This window comes from Gossypium hirsutum, chromosome A07 (genome assembly GCF_007990345.1).
Source record: "Gossypium hirsutum isolate 1008001.06 chromosome A07, Gossypium_hirsutum_v2.1, whole genome shotgun sequence".
Classification (NCBI taxonomy): Eukaryota; Viridiplantae; Streptophyta; class Magnoliopsida; order Malvales; family Malvaceae; genus Gossypium; species Gossypium hirsutum.
In genome coordinates this window covers 30,136,842-30,157,981 of record NC_053430.1, presented here as the reverse complement: position 1 = coordinate 30,157,981, position 21,140 = coordinate 30,136,842, and the positions used below count along the sequence as shown (strand labels likewise).

At 31.7% G+C, this 21,140-nt stretch overlaps 2 protein-coding genes and 1 non-coding gene across 5 annotated transcripts; all 3 read right to left on the bottom strand.

Moving 5' to 3' along the window:
* Positions 1-158: 158 nt before the first annotated feature.
* TRNAG-CCC (transfer RNA glycine (anticodon CCC)) lies at positions 159-229 on the bottom strand. Its single transcript has one exon. It is a non-coding gene; the product is annotated as a tRNA-Gly (tRNA).
* Positions 230-2,963: 2,734 nt separating this feature from the next.
* LOC107952967 (pyridoxine/pyridoxamine 5'-phosphate oxidase 2) lies at positions 2,964-4,764 on the bottom strand. Of its 2 annotated transcripts, XM_016888178.2 has the most exons (7): positions 4,597-4,764; positions 4,455-4,504; positions 4,306-4,363; positions 4,196-4,228; positions 3,997-4,092; positions 3,309-3,479; positions 2,964-3,216 (listed from the first exon to the last, which is right to left on the bottom strand). In XM_016888178.2, exons 1-7 carry the CDS (start codon positions 4,684-4,686, stop codon positions 3,115-3,117), a joined length of 600 nt encoding a protein of 199 aa, XP_016743667.1. In that variant the 5' UTR covers positions 4,687-4,764; the 3' UTR covers positions 2,964-3,114. The 2 variants fall into 2 exon arrangements, with proteins under 2 accessions (XP_016743667.1, XP_016743668.1); XM_016888179.2 differs by lacking the exon at positions 4,196-4,228 and having other exon boundaries at positions 4,597-4,752.
* Positions 4,765-12,637: 7,873 nt separating this feature from the next.
* On the bottom strand, positions 12,638-18,017 carry LOC107952969 (WD repeat-containing protein 44). Of its 2 annotated transcripts, none has more exons than XM_016888180.2 (8): positions 17,658-18,017; positions 16,053-17,323; positions 15,876-15,966; positions 15,546-15,703; positions 15,407-15,458; positions 14,619-14,698; positions 14,415-14,508; positions 12,638-14,072 (listed from the first exon to the last, which is right to left on the bottom strand). In XM_016888180.2, exons 2-8 carry the CDS (start codon positions 17,232-17,234, stop codon positions 13,468-13,470), a joined length of 2,262 nt encoding a protein of 753 aa, XP_016743669.2. In that variant the 5' UTR covers positions 17,235-17,323; positions 17,658-18,017; the 3' UTR covers positions 12,638-13,467. The 2 variants fall into 2 exon arrangements, with proteins under 2 accessions (XP_016743669.2, XP_016743670.2); XM_016888181.2 differs by having other exon boundaries at positions 14,431-14,508.
* Between the last annotated feature and the right edge of the window lie 3,123 nt (positions 18,018-21,140).

Genomic DNA, 21,140 nt, shown 5'->3' with positions numbered 1-21,140 from the left:
CCTCTCCTCTGCTGTTTGTTTGATCATTGATGCCCTTAAATATAATTATTAATGGATTGAAAATGCAGTATGACAGTTGAAATTGAATGCCAATTATCACCCATACCAAACGCTCAAACGTCGCCTGAATGAGCAAAAAAGACTAATAAAAAAACTAATGCGCATCCGGGGAATCGAACCCCGGTCAGTACCGTGGGAGGGTACTATGATACCACTACACTAGATGCGCTTTGTGTTTCTATGGTTTTAACACAAAGAAATAACTTGAGCTGACTGAAAACCAAGGGCTGAGACACAGTGGTGAAAGCGTTCTTTCCACTTTTCATTGTTGGCATTCTATTGTTATGGATTGCAATTCATTGTTCATCGTGTATCCTGTAGGAGCGTTTTTTTTTTTGGTGGATAAGCAGTTCTTTCCTATTTTATCCAAAAGCAATTAACTGCTACGATGTCCTACGAGTTTATTAATGCTGGACTCAGTTATAATACGGTAGAATTTAGTTTCCATGCATTACATATTCTTTATGGTCGAATATTAGGTGTCAAAAATTGCATCCATATGATATGTCCCTGCCGCTGAACCAATGAGGCCTCCCTCACAACATACGACAAAAAAAAAACACTAATGCATGCTTCGGAAATGACTAGGAACTGGTTCAAGAAAATGGCGACCACAGTCCTTCCATTAAAAAACTTTGCTTGTGAGATTTTTAGCTCAAACAAAGGCCTCAGGATGGAATTGTAAATGCTTCTGATTCTGATGTCTGAAAAATATAAAATTATGCAGAGAAAGCATTTTGATACTATAGCTACAAAAGAAAGGCTAAGTTGAGAATGCTTTGCGTTTGACATTATACACTGTCCTTACTCATCTATGTCTAATTGATTAGATAAAAGTGGGGTGAATGATAGAGAAAAAGGTATTATTTATCCTTGGGGTCTCGCCAACAAAGCAGCATCAACACACAACGCTTGATAATGTACAGCTTTGCTCGCTTCTCCTTTAGGATCCTACTTCTTGGAAACTCAACTTTGCCTCGTTTCCTCACGGGAAATCCCACACATCCTATTCCCATTATTATTTTTCCCTCTCTTCTGCCTTGCCAGAGGAATAGAAATGAAAAGCAAGTGTCGATTCTCCTTGCTTTCTGTGATATCTTTATCAATTAAATAAATATTAGACCTGCATAGGAGTTACAGAGGTTGGTTACAAAAATTTATCCTCTGCAGCTGTAAGTTACATGCATGTTTACTGGCGTAAGACTTGGACGTTGTGATTGTCCTAGGAAGCTCCGCAAAGTATCTGATAGCCCATATTCTTGCATTCAAATTGCGGTATTTGGTTACAGTGGCATCTTTTTTTAATGAAAGAATTTCTAGATATTTGTTCCAGGCCAAGTGTTGTTCTACTGATAGGGGGGTTAGCTTGATGCCAGCCTGTTTGTTTTTTATTACAGGAATCTCGTGTGCCAACTTGTAGGTCCATGGAAAGCAACGAAAGGGTTTTGGGGTTATTGTTATCATTGGAGAGAAAACAAGAAGGAAGGCTGAACAGAAGGCGACACAAAATGAGCGTAGCAGAAGCGAAAACCCGACTTGAAATTTGTGAACGATAACCACACGATTTAGAAGCAGAGAGGCCGCTGACATTATCTCTCACTCACACACGTACGTGTTCCGTAGCTTGACATCGACAAGTTACAGGATCATCATGGATTCATGTTGAAGCAATGAACCATTTCCTAAGCAATCTAGTTGATTTTAGCTAAATACCAAGAACACTTCTTAATTCTCCTTCATTTTCTCTAAATTAGCTTTTTTTAGGTCATCATCATTAAATTTAGATTATTGAAATATATGGAATATTATAATATTTTAAATCTAAATTAAACTAATTATATAATTTTAAAAATTTGTATTTGTACATTCAATGTGACTTGTACTGTATCCATGACTTTTTTCTCTTCGTCTGACAAATTTCCATGATTTTTTATATTTTAAATTTTATGCAAATTAATCTATTTAAAATCCATTTAGATTAATCGATTAAGTTAATTGATTCAAGAATTATTCATCTGATTGCTACAATCAATGTCATTATTGAAAATAGAGTGAAAGATAAACCAATTTTAATATTTATTTTGGGTTTTTATTTTTATTTTTATTTTATTTTTGGATCATATTGAGTGTCCAAATTCTAGAATTTGTGTTTCTTTCATTTTTGTAATTTTCTTTGAATTTTTATAAATAATTTCATTTATCCATTGTTAAATTGATGATTTGATTAATTTAATTATCCGTTCAATTCTTACATCATTTATCCATTTTTATATTTTTGCATCAACCGTAATGTCAACAATGAAATAGCGGACTTAATAACCATTAAAGGCCACATTAATGCCATAATGGTCAAAGACAAAAAAATATCGATCAAGAATTTTAATTAATGCGATTTAGAAATTTAAGTGCTTTAATGCCTTTTTTTTGTTGAGAGGTTTAATTGATTTTTTTTTTCAAAACTAAAGGATTATCTACCCCTTCTTAAGCCTAAATTTTTTATTTTTTTAATATTTGCTCAAGTGAGTTAGATATTGTTAACTCCTGATACCAGCTAATACCAGCTAATATTATAAGTAAAATAAAAACGATTGATGAAAAATATTGCTGTCTGTCCCATCCAATGCAAGAAGTAGTTTTTGACGTTTACCATTTAGCTGGTTTAGGAAAAGGGAAATGAAGTTAGGAATGCCATAGCACAGTGAAAGAAAAAGGGGGAGGGGGGAATCAGTTGGGTAATTGGAGAGCGTAGAGGAAGCACTTGACAGCGTGTGAGTCGGAAGAGGAAGTGAAGAGGTCCCTAAGGTCGGTGCAATGCGTACATGGTCTGAAATTTGTTATTGAATCTAAAATAAAGCACAACACAACAAACAATAGAGTAAATTGTAGTCATGCGCCTTATTACATGATCAAGAAGAAACTATATTTATTTATGGAATCTAAAATACATACATACAACCAGCGAAAATTGATGTATAAAAGATTATAATATGTTATTCCACATCAACCATATGCCATTGTGTGTCCACCTCATGGCTTTAGAAACTGAAAACAAAATCAAGGGTTGATTCTCTCTGATGTCCAGTTTTTCACTCCATTCATATCAAGTGTAGATACAAACTTAACTCTCTCATTATTCTTCAAATTCAAATAATCAACCTGCAAATTATGATATAAATCTTAAACAGAAGTAATCAAAATGAAGAAGTGGATGAGACACATAGAAACTGTATATTTGGAGGAGGGATAACCTGATCAGGATCAAGAACAAGCAGACAAAAAGCAGCAACCGGGCCAATTGAAGGATCTAAACGAACTTCCTCCTCACTTTGGTGCTCACTTATGCGGGGCAGACCAGGATTAGGTCCCAAGTATTGTAGCCTTGATTTAACAGAGCTAGCAAACCAAGATTTCTCCCTTTGCTGCAGTATGCACGCATGTATTAAGTGCTTAACGGAGTAGGTTTCACGAGTTAACCAAACACTAATTCAGTTGGGAAATGACTAAAAAGTTATCTTTTTTACGAAGTAATAAATATTATATCAGAAGAATGTTTGCCATTTTGTTGTTTTCTATAGCTCAGAATAAATCTAGAACACATAATGGGATCTGAACTTAAGGCACAAATGATTCTTTAAAGCCTAATTTATTTCACAATTTCTTTTTTCCATAATCAACAAAGTTACAATATGCTTAATCCTTTTAATCTATTAAATTATTATTAGTTGCTAAATAAAATTGATATTTTATATATCATAAGATTAATGAATTTAAATATTATTTAAATTAACTTATATTTTATTGTATACAATGAATATATAACTCTACATAGATTAAAAACTCTTTTCAAAAAGTACTTAAAACGAGTCCTGAGTCATTTTATTAGCAATATAAGTTCATATAATAATGGAGTCAAATATTGGTGGATTGTTGCCTAACCTGGAGTTTGAAGTTGTCAGGATTGGATCCATCAATAACATCAACTCTTCCACTGATTCGAAACTGCTCCCATGAATCGGTAAAGTACCAACATATCTGCAATGAAAAGGAGAAATAAAAAAGGATTTACATTAAACCCTAAGTAAAATACAGGTTATTGAAAATAATGGGTATACTATACCCTCAAAAAAGAAAATACCTCAGCAAAAGGGCAATGCTTTAGCTCTTCTATCTGCGAAATTAACAAATAATATTGTACCCATTTCAGAATTGAAAGAATCCGGAAAGAGGGGAAGTGAATTAAAGAACCTTGTGAGTCCTGTTATCGGTGTTGATATGGAACTTGTCGCTGCTCTCTTGAAATCCTCTGTAAATTCAATCGAATCACATTGAATACCAAACAAATGAAATTTGGAATTTGAGAAGCATTTTACACAGAAACGAATGAAAAAGGGTACCTAAAAACCAAGGTGCGATTGGAGGGTCTTCCGTTGCATCCCACCGTGGCCTATAACAGTAAGAAGTAGCAACAACAAGTCAACAAAAAAAGAAAATAAAAAAAAAAGAAGGGAAGAGTGAAAAAGGAGAAAGGCGGCTAACGAGTTGAAAGTAGGAAGAGTGCTTGAGATGGGAATTAGATTCCAAAGCGTTGAGAAGAAGTTGCTTCCACGGCGCTGTTATTGTTCCCATTCCCTTTTTCTTTTTCCGTTTTACACAGTAACTCGTGGTGTGAGATATTGTTTTTGAATCGCAGTTGGGCCCAAAGTTTGTTTAGATTTGAAGGAACAAAGTCCAAGGACTTCATCCTATTTACGTCCAAATCTTATTACTTAAAAACCAACCCATTTGACTTCGCTTCTTCATACCCTTTCCAATGAAACTCACACTGAAGCCTGGTTTACAGAAAATTAAAAGTGTTTATGGGTCGAATTTAATTCGGGTTAGACTTCAATAATTTTTTTTACAAAGGATTCTTAAATAGATTTATCTACCATAAAATGAATATAATCAAAATAAGTTTTATATACACTAAAAATACATTTAACATATTTAAATTTAGAGTAAATAATTGAATAAAAATAAATAAATCAACGGAATATAAATGTTACAAATTTTCCTTGAATTAAATCTTTCAATTATAATTTTAGATATGACATATTGTTCGAGATTTGATTTTGTTTCTACATCATAATCTAAAAAGTGTAATTTACAGCGACTCTTCTCCCATTAATCGCCAATAAATCAAAATCATATATGAAACAATAGATCATAGATCGTATGCTATTGTCTAGTGCTACTTAGATTTATTTCATAATATTCTCTTATTTGATTCAAACCTAGCATAGTTCTGTAATTTGTATTCACTCTTATTATTTAATAGTATAAGTTGTGCACCTTAATTTGACTCACAAAAACACATGAAAAATATTAAATATTTAAATGTAAGTATTATTATTCTTATAATTAATCCTAAATTAATAAAAAAATTATTTCATTGGAAAGAATAAAACTAATTCTTCAAATAAAGAAAAATATAATTTGCACATACCTTTTAAAAAGAAGTTGACACTTGTCAATGTATTTGATATTATTGTTGACTGTAATGACCCTATAACAATCTGTTTTTAATAGTATCAGAAGCAGTGGTTTCGGGACCACAATTTCGATTAGTGAGTCACTAAATATTATTTTTTTAATATTTACGAGTCTATGGTAGTGTTGTATTAAAGTTTGGTTTAGTAATTTTGATGTTTGGTTGGTTAATTAGTTAAAAATGACTAAATTGTAAAAAATTGTAAAAGTCAATCCATATTGATTTTTATTTGTTAAAATGCTTAAATGGTTTAAGTGGGAGGATTTAATTGATAATTAGATCATAAAGATTTTTAATGGACGGTTAAGGTTATTATTTGGTTAAAACTTTATGTTAATAATAAGGGTAAAGTTATAATTAGATAAATAATAATAAAACATAAACAAAAGAAAATAACATCATCATCTTCATTAGCTTTCCACCAAAATTTTAGAGAAGAAAACACCATAGCCAAAGCTTGATTTTCGGCTTAGCTTAGAATTGTACATGTAAGTGATTTTTCTACCTATTTTTTTTTGTAAATTTTATGTTTTTGAGATCGTTGTAGCTTAATCTAGCTAGCTCAGGGACTATTTTGTGAAACTGTTAAGAGTTTGAAAAATTACCATTGATATTTTTAAATGTTTTTTTTATGTTAAATGATGGAGCTTGAACCTTGATGTTGAATTAGAACTAGTTTGTAAAATGAATTTGAATAGTTTTTAGTCTAGGGACTAAAATGTTAGAATGTTGAATTTAGCATGAAATTTTCTATGAATTTAGTCGAAATAGAGATTTTAAGGGATGGTATATGAATCGACTCAAAAGTACGAGGCTTAATTGTGAAAATATGTAAATTTTGGTTTTAGGGACTAAATTGCATAAAGATAAAAGTTTAGGATAAAATTGTAAAATAAAATTAAAAGGGTTCATATGCATCTAATAAGTATTATAAAGTGATATATATTGATAGTTTGAATTTAATCATTATTTAGATCAAGAAACAAATCAATCGAACAATAATTGTGGAAAAGGAAAGATAGCGGAATAGTCATCGGTGTTGTGTTTATTGCCGTTTTTGGTTAGGTAAGTTTGTATTGTGTATAAAATAACTAAATTGTTACTTTTTTGATATAATGCATATATGTATGTATGCGATTGAATTTATTTGTGTAGTAATATTAAAGCTTTGGATGGATTAAAATGTATTAATATCATATTTTTGGTATGTATTTGAAAACAGAAAGTTATATGGTTGAATATGAAACAAGGCTTGTATGAACTTAATGAATGCCTAGAATACAAATGACATGTCATTGGTGCTATTACCGTTTTGGGTGTTGGTCTTGGGTAACCTTGTAATGGCCTAAATTCAAGGTTATCGGAACTGTGGTTTCGTAACCACAAATCCGATTTAAAGAGAAATTTATTTCAATATTTTTGTATGAAAATTGATATGATAGGAAAATCGTATGAAAATATTGATAGAAAAATTTTACCAATTTAGTGGTTAGTTAGAAAAAGAAATTATTGAAGAAATTGGGTAAAAACAAGGTATCGAGACCTCTATCTCATAAAACCGAGTCAAAAATAATTTTATAAATATTTATGAAATGTTAGTAATGTGGTATTAAAATTTCGTTAGGAAATTTTAATGTTTGGGTAGTCAATTAAATGAAAAGGACTAAATTGTAATAGGTGTAAAAGTTGCTAGAATGATTAAATAGCTTAAAAGTCTAATGAGAAAGGATTTAAAAAGCAATTAGACCCAAAAGTTATTTGGGATGGACGGCAAGGGTATGAAATCAGCAGAAAAATTGATAAATTAAGGGTAAAATTGGAATATTGTAAAATTAACTAAATAAAACTAGGACTAAATAGGAAATATCTAGATTTCTCTTCATTTCTCTTCAATTCCAGCAGCTAAAAACGCCATAGGAGGGTTATCTAAGCTGGTATTTCATAATTTTTGCACCAAGTGAGTTAATCCTTGCCTTTTTCTTGTAATTTTTGCGTTTCTAAGACTTTTGCAACTAGGTCCTACTATTAAATTCATTAGTTTTTGATTTCATGGATGAAATTGCAAGTCACCATGATTGAGTTCTGTAGTTTTATGATGAAATAGAAAGAAATTAAAGCTTTAATTTGTTTATGAGATGATTTTATTAGGTAATTTCAATAGAAATTGATTTTTAGGACCTAATTGTGAAAATGCTTGGAATTCAAGTCTATTGCTGAAATTATGAATCCTAAAGGTTGTAAAATAGTTTAAGGTGATAGAATAAAATATTAATTGAGAAAAATAAGTTCAATTGAGAGGCTAATTGAGTAGGGACGAAATTATCATTTATTAAAAGCTTAGTGGAAAAATGGTAATAAACAGCTTGCACAAAAACAGTTTGGACAGCAGCAGTAGACTAACTTTGAAAAATCACTATAAATTGTAGAAATCGAATTAGAAGATGAAAAAAATATGGAATTAAAGCTTATTGAGTCTAGTTTCTCATAGAAGAAATAGTATAAGCAATGGATTTGTAAATTTTGTGAGACAAGGTCAGAATGAATTCGGGCTCCCCTGTTCTGACTTTGAAAAATTATAAAAAAAATTGAATAAAAATAATTAGGAGCTTAAATTTATATTTATAGAATCCTAAATGAGTCTATTTTTAATAGAAATAAATGAGAACATCATTTGAATTCTGTATGAAGAGATAATTAATTTTTAGTGAAGAAGGGTCAGAACTGTCAGACAGCAGAACAGGGGTGATTTTAAAGAATAAACTGTACTTATTGGCTAAACCAAAAATTCTGAAAATTTTATGGTAAAACGATATATGAGTCTAGTTTCAGGGAAAATTATCGGATCATAATTTTGAGTTCTGTAGCTCAAGATAAAAATAATTTAGTGAATATGACTCAAGTAGACAACTTTGAATGAACTATAAATAATAGTTGAATTATAGAGAACGTTGCATATGAACATGAAATGTATTAAATTGATAATTAAATTTATTTATTTAGATCCAGAATATTCAAATACGAAGCTAGATCGAGGAAAGGAAAAAGTTCAGGATTAGTAGATTTTTGTACACGAACAAGTATCAAGGTAAGTTCGTGTAACTTGAATTATATTCTTAAATGCTTGAAATGCATGTTTTTGATATGAATATGATTTGAATGTTCATTGTATGAAAATTGATAAAACATTGATATATTTGATAAAAATGGGAAGAAATCCCGGTTGAATGAAAGGAAAATTTCGATGGATCTCTGAAAAGGAATTGACAGTAAAAAGGATATAGCCCGGACAGGTGATCCTATCCTGATATAGCCCTCCCGAAGAATATGTGTAAAATGGATTTAGCCCGAACGGGTAATTCGAATTAGGGTCTGAATTTAGCGTGGACTAGTAATTCAGATCCAAGCTCATTAGAGTAATTGTCGTTGCAGGGGATTTAGCCTAGACTGGTAATCCCGCTGCAAGGTTGAGGTTCGCGGGAGTGTGCTCTCTGAAATGGAAATGTGCGCACATGAATATGAATTGACGGACCCGGAATTGTACACTAAAAGTTTTCCTCTGAAAATCCATCGAAATCCCGATAAATTCAACGGGATAAATATGGAAAATAATAAGGGAATGAAAATCATGGTATTGATGAGTACATCAATCATGGTATATATTATTGGTACATGGAAATTATTGTACTAACTTGAATGTTGAGTTTGTGCATATTAGGGTAATAATGCATTGAATGCATATAGGAATGTTTATTGTATTGTATTGAAAATATTAGGTAAGTATAATTCTTGTTACATGAGCTTACTAAGCACAAAGTGCTTACCCCGTTTCCTTTTCCTCTATTTTGTAGTGTTAAGAGCTCGGAGATCGGATTTGGTCGGAGACACATCACACTATCAACCTCAATACTTCGGTATATAAAGAAACTTTATTTTGGAGATTAATGGCATGTATAAGCTAATAAAGTAAATGATTCTATGAAATGAATGTAAGGTCAACCAATGGTATGGCTAACAAATCTTGGTTTTGTTATGTGATGAGGTTATCTTATAAAAAAGCATGAATCTATCTTGAAAATATGTTGAATTGGATTGGTTGATTTGGATTGGTCTCGATATAATATTGCAGGGAAGGTTAGATATCTGTAAAGGGATTATATTGAGTTTTCCTAAAAAAAAATTAATTCGTAAACTTCGGTAATACCTCGTACCCTATTCCGGCAATGAATACAGGTAGGGGGTATTACAGACCTACCGATGGCTAAAATCCTACATTTGTTACGGATTCTTCATAACTCGTGCGAGCAACATCGTGTAGACTATCATCCTAACCCACAAATCGTGTGAGTAGGCCCATTCCACATCTTATGTGAGCACTGTTCTCGTGTATCCAATGTTATTTCACTGTGGTTCGTCGGGTGAAAATTGGACATATATAAAAGGGTTCATTGTCATGATAGTTGGTTACATGGATTGGCAAATGGTTATATAAGTAAGAATCCCAACTTTAAACTTCTTTACTTGGCTAGTACCTTTATGTGTGACTTCAAGCTTATCTCATATCTCCTTGGCATTGGAACAATATGATACTCTACTATATTCTTCTAGGCTAAGTGCACAAGATAAGGTGTGCATAGCCTTGGCATTCAACTGAATACTCATTTTATCTTCCTCATTTCATTATTTCTTGCTCTTTGGAATAAGGAGCTTTCCTTCTTGCTTGAGAGGTACGGAGGGATCGTCCATGATGATGTCCCATACAACAAAATCATTCGCTTGTATGAAAAACATCATTCTTGTCTTCCAATAAGAATAGTTAGTACTATAGAAGTAAGAAGGCTTGGAGATAGATTGAGATTCTCCAAGAAAAACTAAACTGGATGTAAACATCATCTCTTGTGGATTGATTGGTTGAAAGTTGAGCTACCTCAAGGATCTTCTCTTAGTTGTAAAATTGACAAATAGAGACTAGCTCAGATACCAACTGTTAACTCAAATAATCAAACTAAAATTGCCAAGAGGGGGTGAATTGATTTTTTTTTTTAAAAAAAATTATGGATGCTAAAGAATAAGGATAGAAAAATTTGACACAAGAATTTAAGGTGGTTTGGCCCGAATTACCTACTCCACTACCTTAGCTTTCCACAACTAAGGATTTTCCCAAATTCACTAATTTGAAAAACCTTTGAGGATAATATTTAACCTTACAAACTCAATTCTACCCAAACCTTAAGACACAGATCATCTCAAAGAGATAACAAAGAAGCAAACTAAAAATAAACTGTTACAAGATGTTTGGAAGTTTTGAAATGATTTTTATGTTTAGAGCTTTACAATTTCTTTATTCCAAAAACATTTTTATTTGTTTATATCAAAACAATTTATCAAATAAAACTAGTTTAACACATTGAGACATTATGTCTTAAATAAATTTATAAAGTAAAATATATTAAAATTTTAAATATTGTTAAAAAAGAATACAAAAGTTTAATGAAAATTTCACCATCACCGCTACATTTGTATTCAAGTATTGGTACAGAAATTAATTAGACTACCACAAATTTAAAGCCTCAACGTGGATGTCCTCCAACTGTGATGATTCAGAGTTTGAAATGAAAAAGAAAAATGAATTTAGAAGCAATAAAAAGATTCATCATTATATTTTTAGCACTAATCATCAAATCAGGTAAAAAAAAAAATTCTGCTAACCCAAACTTCCTACTGGGATTTCCTTTTAAACTAATTCCATAATATATTATATTAGTTTAATAACTTTTATAAAATATAATTCAAATAGACTTTAACATTATTATGAAAATTTAAATTTAAATTGAAAAAAATTAAAGCTTAAAATGACTAGAAATTAATATAATTTTATTCTTTTTTAAATGAATTATTTAAAATATAAATATTATAATATTTAATTTATAATTAATTTGGTAGAATAATTGTAATTCATTACACAAATTTTCACTAATAAGTTTATTTAACAAAAGTTTCAACATTTAGAAGCATATAAGTTAAATTTTAAATATTTACTTGATGAAATAACTTATTAAATATTATATTAAAAATTTTAAAATATAAATACACTTTTGTATTATAAAAAATTATTATTTATTCATATTTGCAATAATTTCGTTAATTACTTATGAGGTTTGCTTATGAAATATTACTATTTTATAAGTATGAAGTAGGAATACATTATAAAATAATCATAACATATTTAGATTTGGTCATTCAATTATTAAAATTATCAATTTTAATACTAAAAATCACTTGACATGCCACCTTTTCTAACATACCACGCCTCATGTGCTATTATAAGTTTGAAATTAAAAGAATATAAATTATAGTTTTCACCCCTAAATTTTTTGACAAGTTTCATTTTAGATACCAAACTTTAAAAATTTATTATTTGGTTTCCAATATTTATGTTTTTCAAAACTTATTGTATTAATATTTGGTCTCTGTTATCCATATGATTTTTATAATGGATCAACTGTCACTAATTTTTATATTAAAATATGATTTTTTTTTTCAAAATTAAAATCATATGTTAAATTTTACTTTATTATAATTATATTCTTAGGATAAATAAATTCAATTATCAAAACTATTAAATTTAAATGCCCAAGAATTTCAATTGTGTTGAAATAAAATATTAATAACTTTCAAGTTAGATGACTTAACTACAAACTTTCAAAAATAAAATGACTAAAAGTGTAATTTATTTAAAAACATTTTAAATGATACTTGGAAATAAAACATGATTATTTAAAGTGTTTCTTTTTCTGTTTTGATAGAATATGGCTTCTTCAACTAATAATTAAAAATATATTTTGATATATAAAATATTAATGTTTTAATATAACATGTTTATTTCAATACGGAATTTTTTTATATATCAAAATATTAAATATATATTTTAAATTAAATATTTCTATTATAGGACTTTTATATATATAATTCTGATTGGTGTAACAAATTACATGGTTCTTGGACAAAAAAAAAATCATTTCTTAACTGGATAACAAGGTCGAAAGTAGATTTCTCGTTCAAATTTAACTCAGTTATTTTCTTTTCTTTCACTAAAGGTATACTACACTTTCAATGCTACATCAGATCCTCTCAATGCCCTATGATCAACCCTTGCAAATTGGGTAACAAAAAATTTTAAATACAAAGCTTATATGAATAAGATTTACCATGCACCATAACAACCCATTTGTTTAAACCAAGTCCACCATGTCATGGCACTGCAACAACTTTACCAACCACTCAATTTGATAATGACCCCTACCACTTAGAGACAATGCAAAGCAGCCGCCAGAATGGTCCAAATTTCTGTTAATGCACCACCACGGCCCTTCAATTATTCACCCAAGTCCCACTAGTTCTGTTCAGAAGTAACTCCTGTCCACCAGTTTCACTTTTCTCCTCCGGAAATGACCCCACCAAAACAATCTCAATATACAATACTTGAAATGGGACTCCTTGGCATGACCCTGTCAATTGGATTTTCACTTCAACAAATCAAAGAATACGTGATCCATTTTAATTCAACCGCCCATATCCTGACATCCGGCTGTGCTCAAGTACAGGAATAGAATGTTGACTATAACTTTCACTTGAGTCCACTGTAACAAACCTGTCAACTTTGGTTGGGCTGCTAACCAAATATTGCCTTGACATCGGATACAGTGCTCAACACCAGATCCTGATATCACCGTGGATGTAACCCAACCCATCGTCCGCAAATGGGAAATCAACCAAGCGCCAATCATTTTAACCCGGATCCGGACGAGAAAAGCTGCAATATGAGTGACGTAATTCTTTGTCAAAATCAAACAGAAAAACTTCAAAGTCATCTCCATAAGTTAACGGTGGACAGGTAATCCATAATTTTGGAATGATCTGATTCGTCCATCATATCCACCTGTTACAATTACACGGCCCCATGCATGAGAAGAACCAAGAGCACTCTGGCAAGATGTCTTCAGCAACTTGTACTGAGATTTACACATTGCAGAAGATACAACAAAGGAGTCTGGATGCGGGAGCTTTTCCTCTGGCCAGGTTGCAGTACCCTTGAGCAATGACTCGGAAAAAAATCCATGGCCCAGCGAGAAACGTTCAGAAGAAGAGAAGGGGAATTTGTGTTGAGAGCTATCACCCAACTCAGATTGCAACACCCCAGTATTCTCATTACACCATCTACTAGATAAATCTTTGGGTGATGGTGAAGTTCCTGACATATTTGGGAAAATAGAGTTTCTACATGTTATCCCACACCAAGGTATCGCAACTGATGCATTATTTGAGAAAAAACGTTCACAAGACCGATTCTTCTTTGAGTGGGACACTGGCCCATCCTGGTTAATATAGTTCCACACATAGACATTAGAATCCTCACTTGCTGAAACAATCCGCATTCCATCTGAGGTGAATACTGCAGATATTTGGCTCCCTGCATTGTGCAGACCTGTATATAGAGAAGACAACTCAAGAGTGATAATAGAGTCATCTTTGATTAGAGTTTAAAGCATATTGTATGGTGTTAAGATTAACCGTAAAGTGTAATGTGAGTGAAGTAGGCTTTTATTCTACCCTTTTCAAAAGGTTGTTACCAAGGCAAGTTACAAAGCGATCCAAAACATCCAAATTTCACCTAACAAATTTCCTCAATTTGGGATGACCGGAAAATAGAACTCTAGTTTCATTTTTTTTTCCACATCATCCATTCTTTTTTCTTCATGAAACTACCAAATTGGCAACCAACTTTGGATCTAACATACAATTAAATCAGGCAAAAACAACTACCTACCTCGAAATTTGCATACCATGTCAATACCATTGAGGACTCGAACTTGTGAATCAGCAGAACTGACCATCAATATATCAGGGTCCCCAGGAGAAAACTACAAAATAATTCCTCTGTTAACTTTTGAATGATTGGAAGCTTGCTTGAGGGCATAGATATTTTACAAAAAAAGGAGAATAAGGATCAACAGATGGTAGCAGTCAATACCTGAAGTCCAGTTATTCTACTGCATGGTGGCTTCTTCTTACTCTGTATGCATATTCGAGCATTAAGTTGCAGACAGTTATCTGGTTAACATAAACAGATCAGTTAGTACTCTCAAAACAAGTATTCTCAAAACAAGTTAACCTTCAGAAAGACATCTATTGAAGGTTTGGTACAGAAAATTTGAAGTTTCGACATAAATAATCAAAATGACCTCTTGAAACTACCATGTTACTAATCATAAGAAAAATTATGTTCAGATCATATAAATTTCAAACCGCAAACATGAAAGAATAAGGTTCATCTGAAAAGCCAGAAAAGGAATTTGACAAGGTAAGTCCTCCGAGATTGCCCTTCAAGTTGCAAAAGTAAAATACATTTTATAAATTAACAAATATTGTGATTCATTTTTAGCAGAGGGTTATTTCATTCATCAAAAGTAAAACTACGTTCCATTAAGAAAGGGCAAATTTTTTTTTCCTTCCTTCCTTCTCAAGTCTCAGTGGGCCATCTAAACTTGTAACGTTTCTAGAAAAGATAGATTGTATGACCCGAAAGGATACACATCAAAGTTTTCAAGTTCTTACAGGCAGGCAATATTTTTTATTTATATCCTCACATTTCAATGTATTGAAAATAGTCAAATTTAAGAAGAATATGACAGTCCAATCAACTGCTAATCAAAGAGTAAAAGTTGCCAGATCCTAGAATAGCATGAACAAGATGTTGAAAAATATAAACAACTCTTCAAGAGGAAAAAAAAAAAAAGGACCAGCAAAACAAAGAAAAACCTGATGCATCATAAAAGTGGCAATTGCCATTCATTGAGCCAACAACTGCACCCTGTCGTGAGAAAAAATAAAAAATAATGAATTGAAAATCCTAGAACCTGATTGCTAAATAAAATGGTTAAGAAAAGCTTCATCAAACCTTTCCATTGGGACGGTAACACACAGCTGTAACAATATCTGTCATGTCAGTCCAATCAACAACTTGACGACCAGGAATTGCCCAGATACGCACTTTCCCATCTAAGGAACCACTTATGAAGTAATCATCATCCACTGGATTAAACTGAACGCATGTTACTGTACCACAAAGCAATAAGATTATATAACAATTACAATGTCGCAAATCAAAATCCCAAAGGTTTGCTCACCTTAATAGACATTTCTATAAAAAAGAAATAAGGTATAATAAAAGTCAAGCATTTCTATAACAAAATTAAGGTGATAATAAGCATGGATTGAAATTCATTACCATAATTATTGTGAGAAAATACTTTTAGGCATTCTTCATATCCAACTTGCCACAATCGTACTGTCTTATCAACAGAGGATGATAGAATATGCTGCAATACATAAACCTCAATTACAAATCAGAAATCATGATAGCAAATAATAGCAAGTTGTTTCAAACTTCAAAGAAAATAGTAACCTTATTCTTTGACCATGAGAGGTCCAGGACCTCACCACAATGCCCACGGAACTCATGGATAGGTTTATCCAAAAGTTGAAAAACTTTCTGAGGAAAAATGACACAGATTGAATCCGATTTTTTCTTCAGACTTGTCAATCTTTCTTTTTTCTCTTTGTTTGCATGAAGAGGAACTAACTCAGAAAAGCTATTTACTTGGAAGTAGACATATGAAGGATTGGCATCATGAATGTCAGAATTCCCTGATCTTTCAGACTCCACAATTTGCCACACACGCACAACACCATCTTCACCCGCACTTGCTAGATACTGACCATCAGGGCTAAATTTCATAGTTGAGATTGCCCCCTTATGGGCTTGGATATCTTGTCTCATATAAAGAGCTGAGAACTCCTTCGACCGCTTCTTGTAAGATCTAACTCGAACCATTTGAATCCTAGCCTCAGCATTTGGACAACAATCACTGGATATCATACGAGCAGCTTCAACCTGCCTATCAACAATGCAAGCAACAGCACCTAATTGCCTAAGCCATCCTCTTTTACCCTGCTTTCTTTGTGGCCCTAAATCAGAAACTTCTTTGACTTCCCGGCGCATAGCTTGTTGAATTAGAGGGGATAAGCCAAGCTTCCTTTCAAACTCGTCAATGGTAAGCAAATTATTGGAACCAACTTCCCGCAATCCCTTCAACATACCATCCTGACTAAGTTCATCCACAATGAACTCTGTCCCATCATCCAAATTCTTAATCTTACAGACAAAATTATCATCAAACGCCCCATCTAACAACTCCCTGACATCGTTTGACCAACAAGACATGGAAGACTGACTTGATGAAAAATCATCATCAAAAGTTGATGATCCTAAGACCGCTCCACTCTCCTCCATAATTCTATCAGTCTCCACTTCAATTTCATCGCAACACATGTTCGAGGGGCTTTCCCTAGCAGTCTGATCTACATTTAAATCCATCCATTTTAGAAATTTACTACGCCGTTCACGAATGCTACTGAGGTTTTTAATCCAAACTTCAAATCCAAAATTAGCAGGCATAGAATTAGTGGATGCAACAAGCTCGGAATCAGAGTTGTCGGGGCAATCGGATCCCAGATCAGATACAGAGGTGATGTCCTCACGGGTGTCAAAAAATTGATCTTCTTCTTCACTTAAACTCCCCATCATTAAGTCACCAATTCAACCCATGAAAAACTCACCCTCCCACCAAAAAAAATAGTCTTCTCACAAAAACCCTAAGCAATGTTCTAAATTCCCTACAAGTATAAATGGGACACAGAACATTATAATCCAAAAACAGAAAACTATATATATAGAAAATCGTTATAAAACTATTATAAAATTAATATACCCAAAAGCCCAGATCCCAATTAAAACCTTAATACCATAAGATAATACAATCAAATCTAAAAACAGTCATTAACAAACAGATCAGTGCAAAGTGAAATAAAGCAATTGAGAGGATACATAAGTAGTCAATAAAAAAAAAAGAACACTATGAAAGAATAGATAAACAAGATAAGTATCGTTTTTTCTCTTCGGCTTTTATTAAAAAAAAAAAGTGATGGGAAAAGGGGTTTGGCATGGCACCTGGGGTTTTTGATGAAAAGTCCGCCAAACCCAAGATAACGCTTAATCATATCTCAGCAACAGCAGCTTGACACCTTCGACTCCCACCATGGGGATTTCCAGTTCCATCCTTGGCTTTTTTCAATGGAGACAACCGAGAGTAGTGTGCTTTTAAAATAAAAATTAAAAAAATACACAAAATGAAAGGTCGTTAAAGTACAAAAAGTAGGAAAAAAGAAAATCTCGAGAGATGTGAAAACGGATGGACTGTGGCCCGATTCTCGAGGTTTTAGAGACGCGAGCTGTGTTGCCTTGCCTTTGCTGGGCTGCCCCCTCCTGCCCCTACGACTATTTCTACTGCTCCTCCTCATTACAGCCATTTGCCTTTTTCACTCTTTTAATCATTATTTTATATAAAAACAAACCCATATTAAAAATTTTAATTAAAAAAAATCTGATTTGATTTCTTTTAATATTTACATTAAATTGATTACATCTTCTGATTTTCTTAAAATTTTACTCTTTTTTTTATCTTCCTACTTAAATTATAATTTTTATCTAATTTTATTTCAAAAGTTATTGTGTCCATGTTTTTCAAAATTAAAACCAAATCAGATCGTAAAATCTAACCAAATTTTAAAAACAGAAATCTCAGTTGTACAGTGCATGGGTTAACCGACACGTGTGGGTAACATACACGTGTGGCACGTTTTGCATTGCAACAATTAAAAATAGTCAGTTCATTTATCCAAACATATGTCTGGTTTTTTAAGCAATTAATGAGTTCATTCAAGCTTATTATCAAATCTAAATGTAAAACACGACACACATCAAAGCATATAATTTAAATTTCGATTAACAACTATTGACGTTATAATGGCTGTTGTTTATGCTTTGGATGATCTTCCCTTTCATTTCTCAGCTGTTGCCTTTTCCTTTCCCGGCATCCGTTGTTTGCTGGAGTTCCTACCGTTAGGGAGTTTCAAACGCTGTTGGTAGTCTTCACACCAATGTTTCTCTGATGATTGTTCCGAAGGTATTATCTCACTTGAGGGTTTTATCTCCAATATTATGAGGAGAGTCCACCTGAATTCATGGAGTGTATAACTTATAATTTTATAGGAGAAGTGTTAATATTGTTAGAAATATTAATTATGTCTTCGTGCTTGCGGAATCTAACCTGGTTAATGGTTCGATATCTCGCATGAATACTTTTCATAATTAATTTTTAATAATATTAATTTTTTTTGTTTATCTATCGATCAAGACGTTCCATTAAGTAAAAAAAATTAAATAATTGAAATAAACTTACGAAAGGATTTATTACAAATTATTTTTGAAAGTTTTTTTTATTATCTATTTTATTTTAATGATTATCTTGAAATCTCATCCTACAACATTTAGAGTGAAAAGAATTATGGAAGGAAAGCAAGTTGATCTATATTGAGAAATTCAATCAAGAATACCATCAAAATTATGACGACAAGTGTTTAAAGTGCACGAAGAAGCATAAACTATTAAGATGAACAAAAAAAAAAAAAACGGTCGAAATATGTAAAGAGGGTGGAAGTAATGTAATGATATTTTGCCGTTTCAAACTTTGTATTTAGCATAAGAAAACTAATTAACGTTTAAAATAAATTTTCATTAAAATTGGGGAAAGTTTCAGTTAAAAGTAGCATTATATGTGCTACTCTATCTCACTTTTATCATTCTTTTATGCAAATTTAATCTTTTATATACACTAAAGTAAGGTAACTGTTATACATTAGTGATCATCAACTCGAGTGATTCAAATCACCAATCTACGATCGAAATAGGTCCCACTAGAAGATTAGGTGCAAGACTAACCGTGAGAGGACAGCAATATGAGTTCGCATATACTTAAAGAGCTTGCAAAAAGGACAAGCTCGTAGATTCAACTCGTCATAGTCTCAGTTCGCATATATCTGAGGAGCGTGCAGTCATCTAGACATATGTCCAGTGGGTACGGAGCCCACTTAGAATGTTGGTCCCAAAAACAGAAAAGACCGCGTGCTCCGTAAACACATGTTTAGTAGGCCTAGAATCCGCAGAAAATGTCAATAGTATGGACAGAAAATATCAGTACTAGAGATAGTAGGGTCAAGACAAAATAGTGGGGCCCTAGTAGTGAGGTCTTATCATAAACTGTAGTATAATCTGTAACAACATATATAAATACTCGAATACTCTCATGAATAATACAGGAAAAAATATTACTCAACAGTAATCATGATTATATAGGTAAATTGACTTCTTTTGCTCCATCATCTTCTCCTCTTTATTTCCTCCATCACTTTTTATCATCTTCTTTTTTTCATTCATGGAGATAGAAAATGATTACCTTTCCTATTTTCCTTATCTTCATTCCTTTCATATAAAAAAAAAACAACACCCACCTTTCCTATTGTCCTTATCTTCATTCCTTTCATATAAAAAAAAACAACACTCAAAATTGATTATATTTTCAATCTTTTACTGTGCCAAGCATACCACTAGGTTTTTTTTTTAAGTTTAATGATAAATTTAGCCACTAATATTTATACGTTGTCAAAATGACCCGAATTGTATTTTTGAGCCTTTTTTAGCCATCAATTTTTTGTTGTTTTTTATTCAGTTTGTTTTTTCTAACAAATGTAATGAATAAATTCAAGGTTTCAAATTTTCTTTTCTTTTAAAAAATTTCAATATTTCATATGTTTGTTTACTAAGAAATTTTTTACTAAATTATTTTTTTAGATAATTACGTCTATTTTCTTTAAATTAAGAGATTTTTTAAATATAATGTATTATTTATTTATTTATTTTTTAAATTCCTCATCAACCCCATTAACTTTTTTAACTATATTTTCATTAAATTTGTTAGAAAAAATAGATTAAAAAAAAAGAACAAACATTGATGGCAAAAAAAACTCAAAATTACAATTAGGATCATAAAAATATCAATGACGAAATTTATGATTAAACTTTTTTAATCAAAATCTATTTTCCTCAAACAATGTAGTTTAAGTGTGTGTTTGTATAATTTGAGATTTATATGGTTGAAGTTAAAGTCTACATCATTTTTCATGGCATAAAAGCTTTCAAACAAAACCAAAGAAGTTGTATCTTATTAGACAGCAATTCGTTTGAATATAGCCTTGGATTCATAATATGGCAAGACAGAATTGTACGGCCGGGTAAGGCATGCAAATTTGACTAAATCCAAGACAGGAGAATTGGGTTCAATTCAATGTAAGTAAAAACAAAGCCTAGCTGTGAGTGTGACCAAAATATAGGCCGGAAGTTTTGCCTATCACTTTTCGACACTCATCAGATAAGGCGGTTGTATGTTTTGTCGGTTCTTACATTTATGAATATATTCATTTAGAGTGGGTTTGTTTACCTGTAAAATATTTTTAATATTTGTTTTATAGAAAATAGTTTAGCCAATAGAAAATAATTTGCAAATAAATGAAAATAATTTTTTTTTCTTTAAAATGG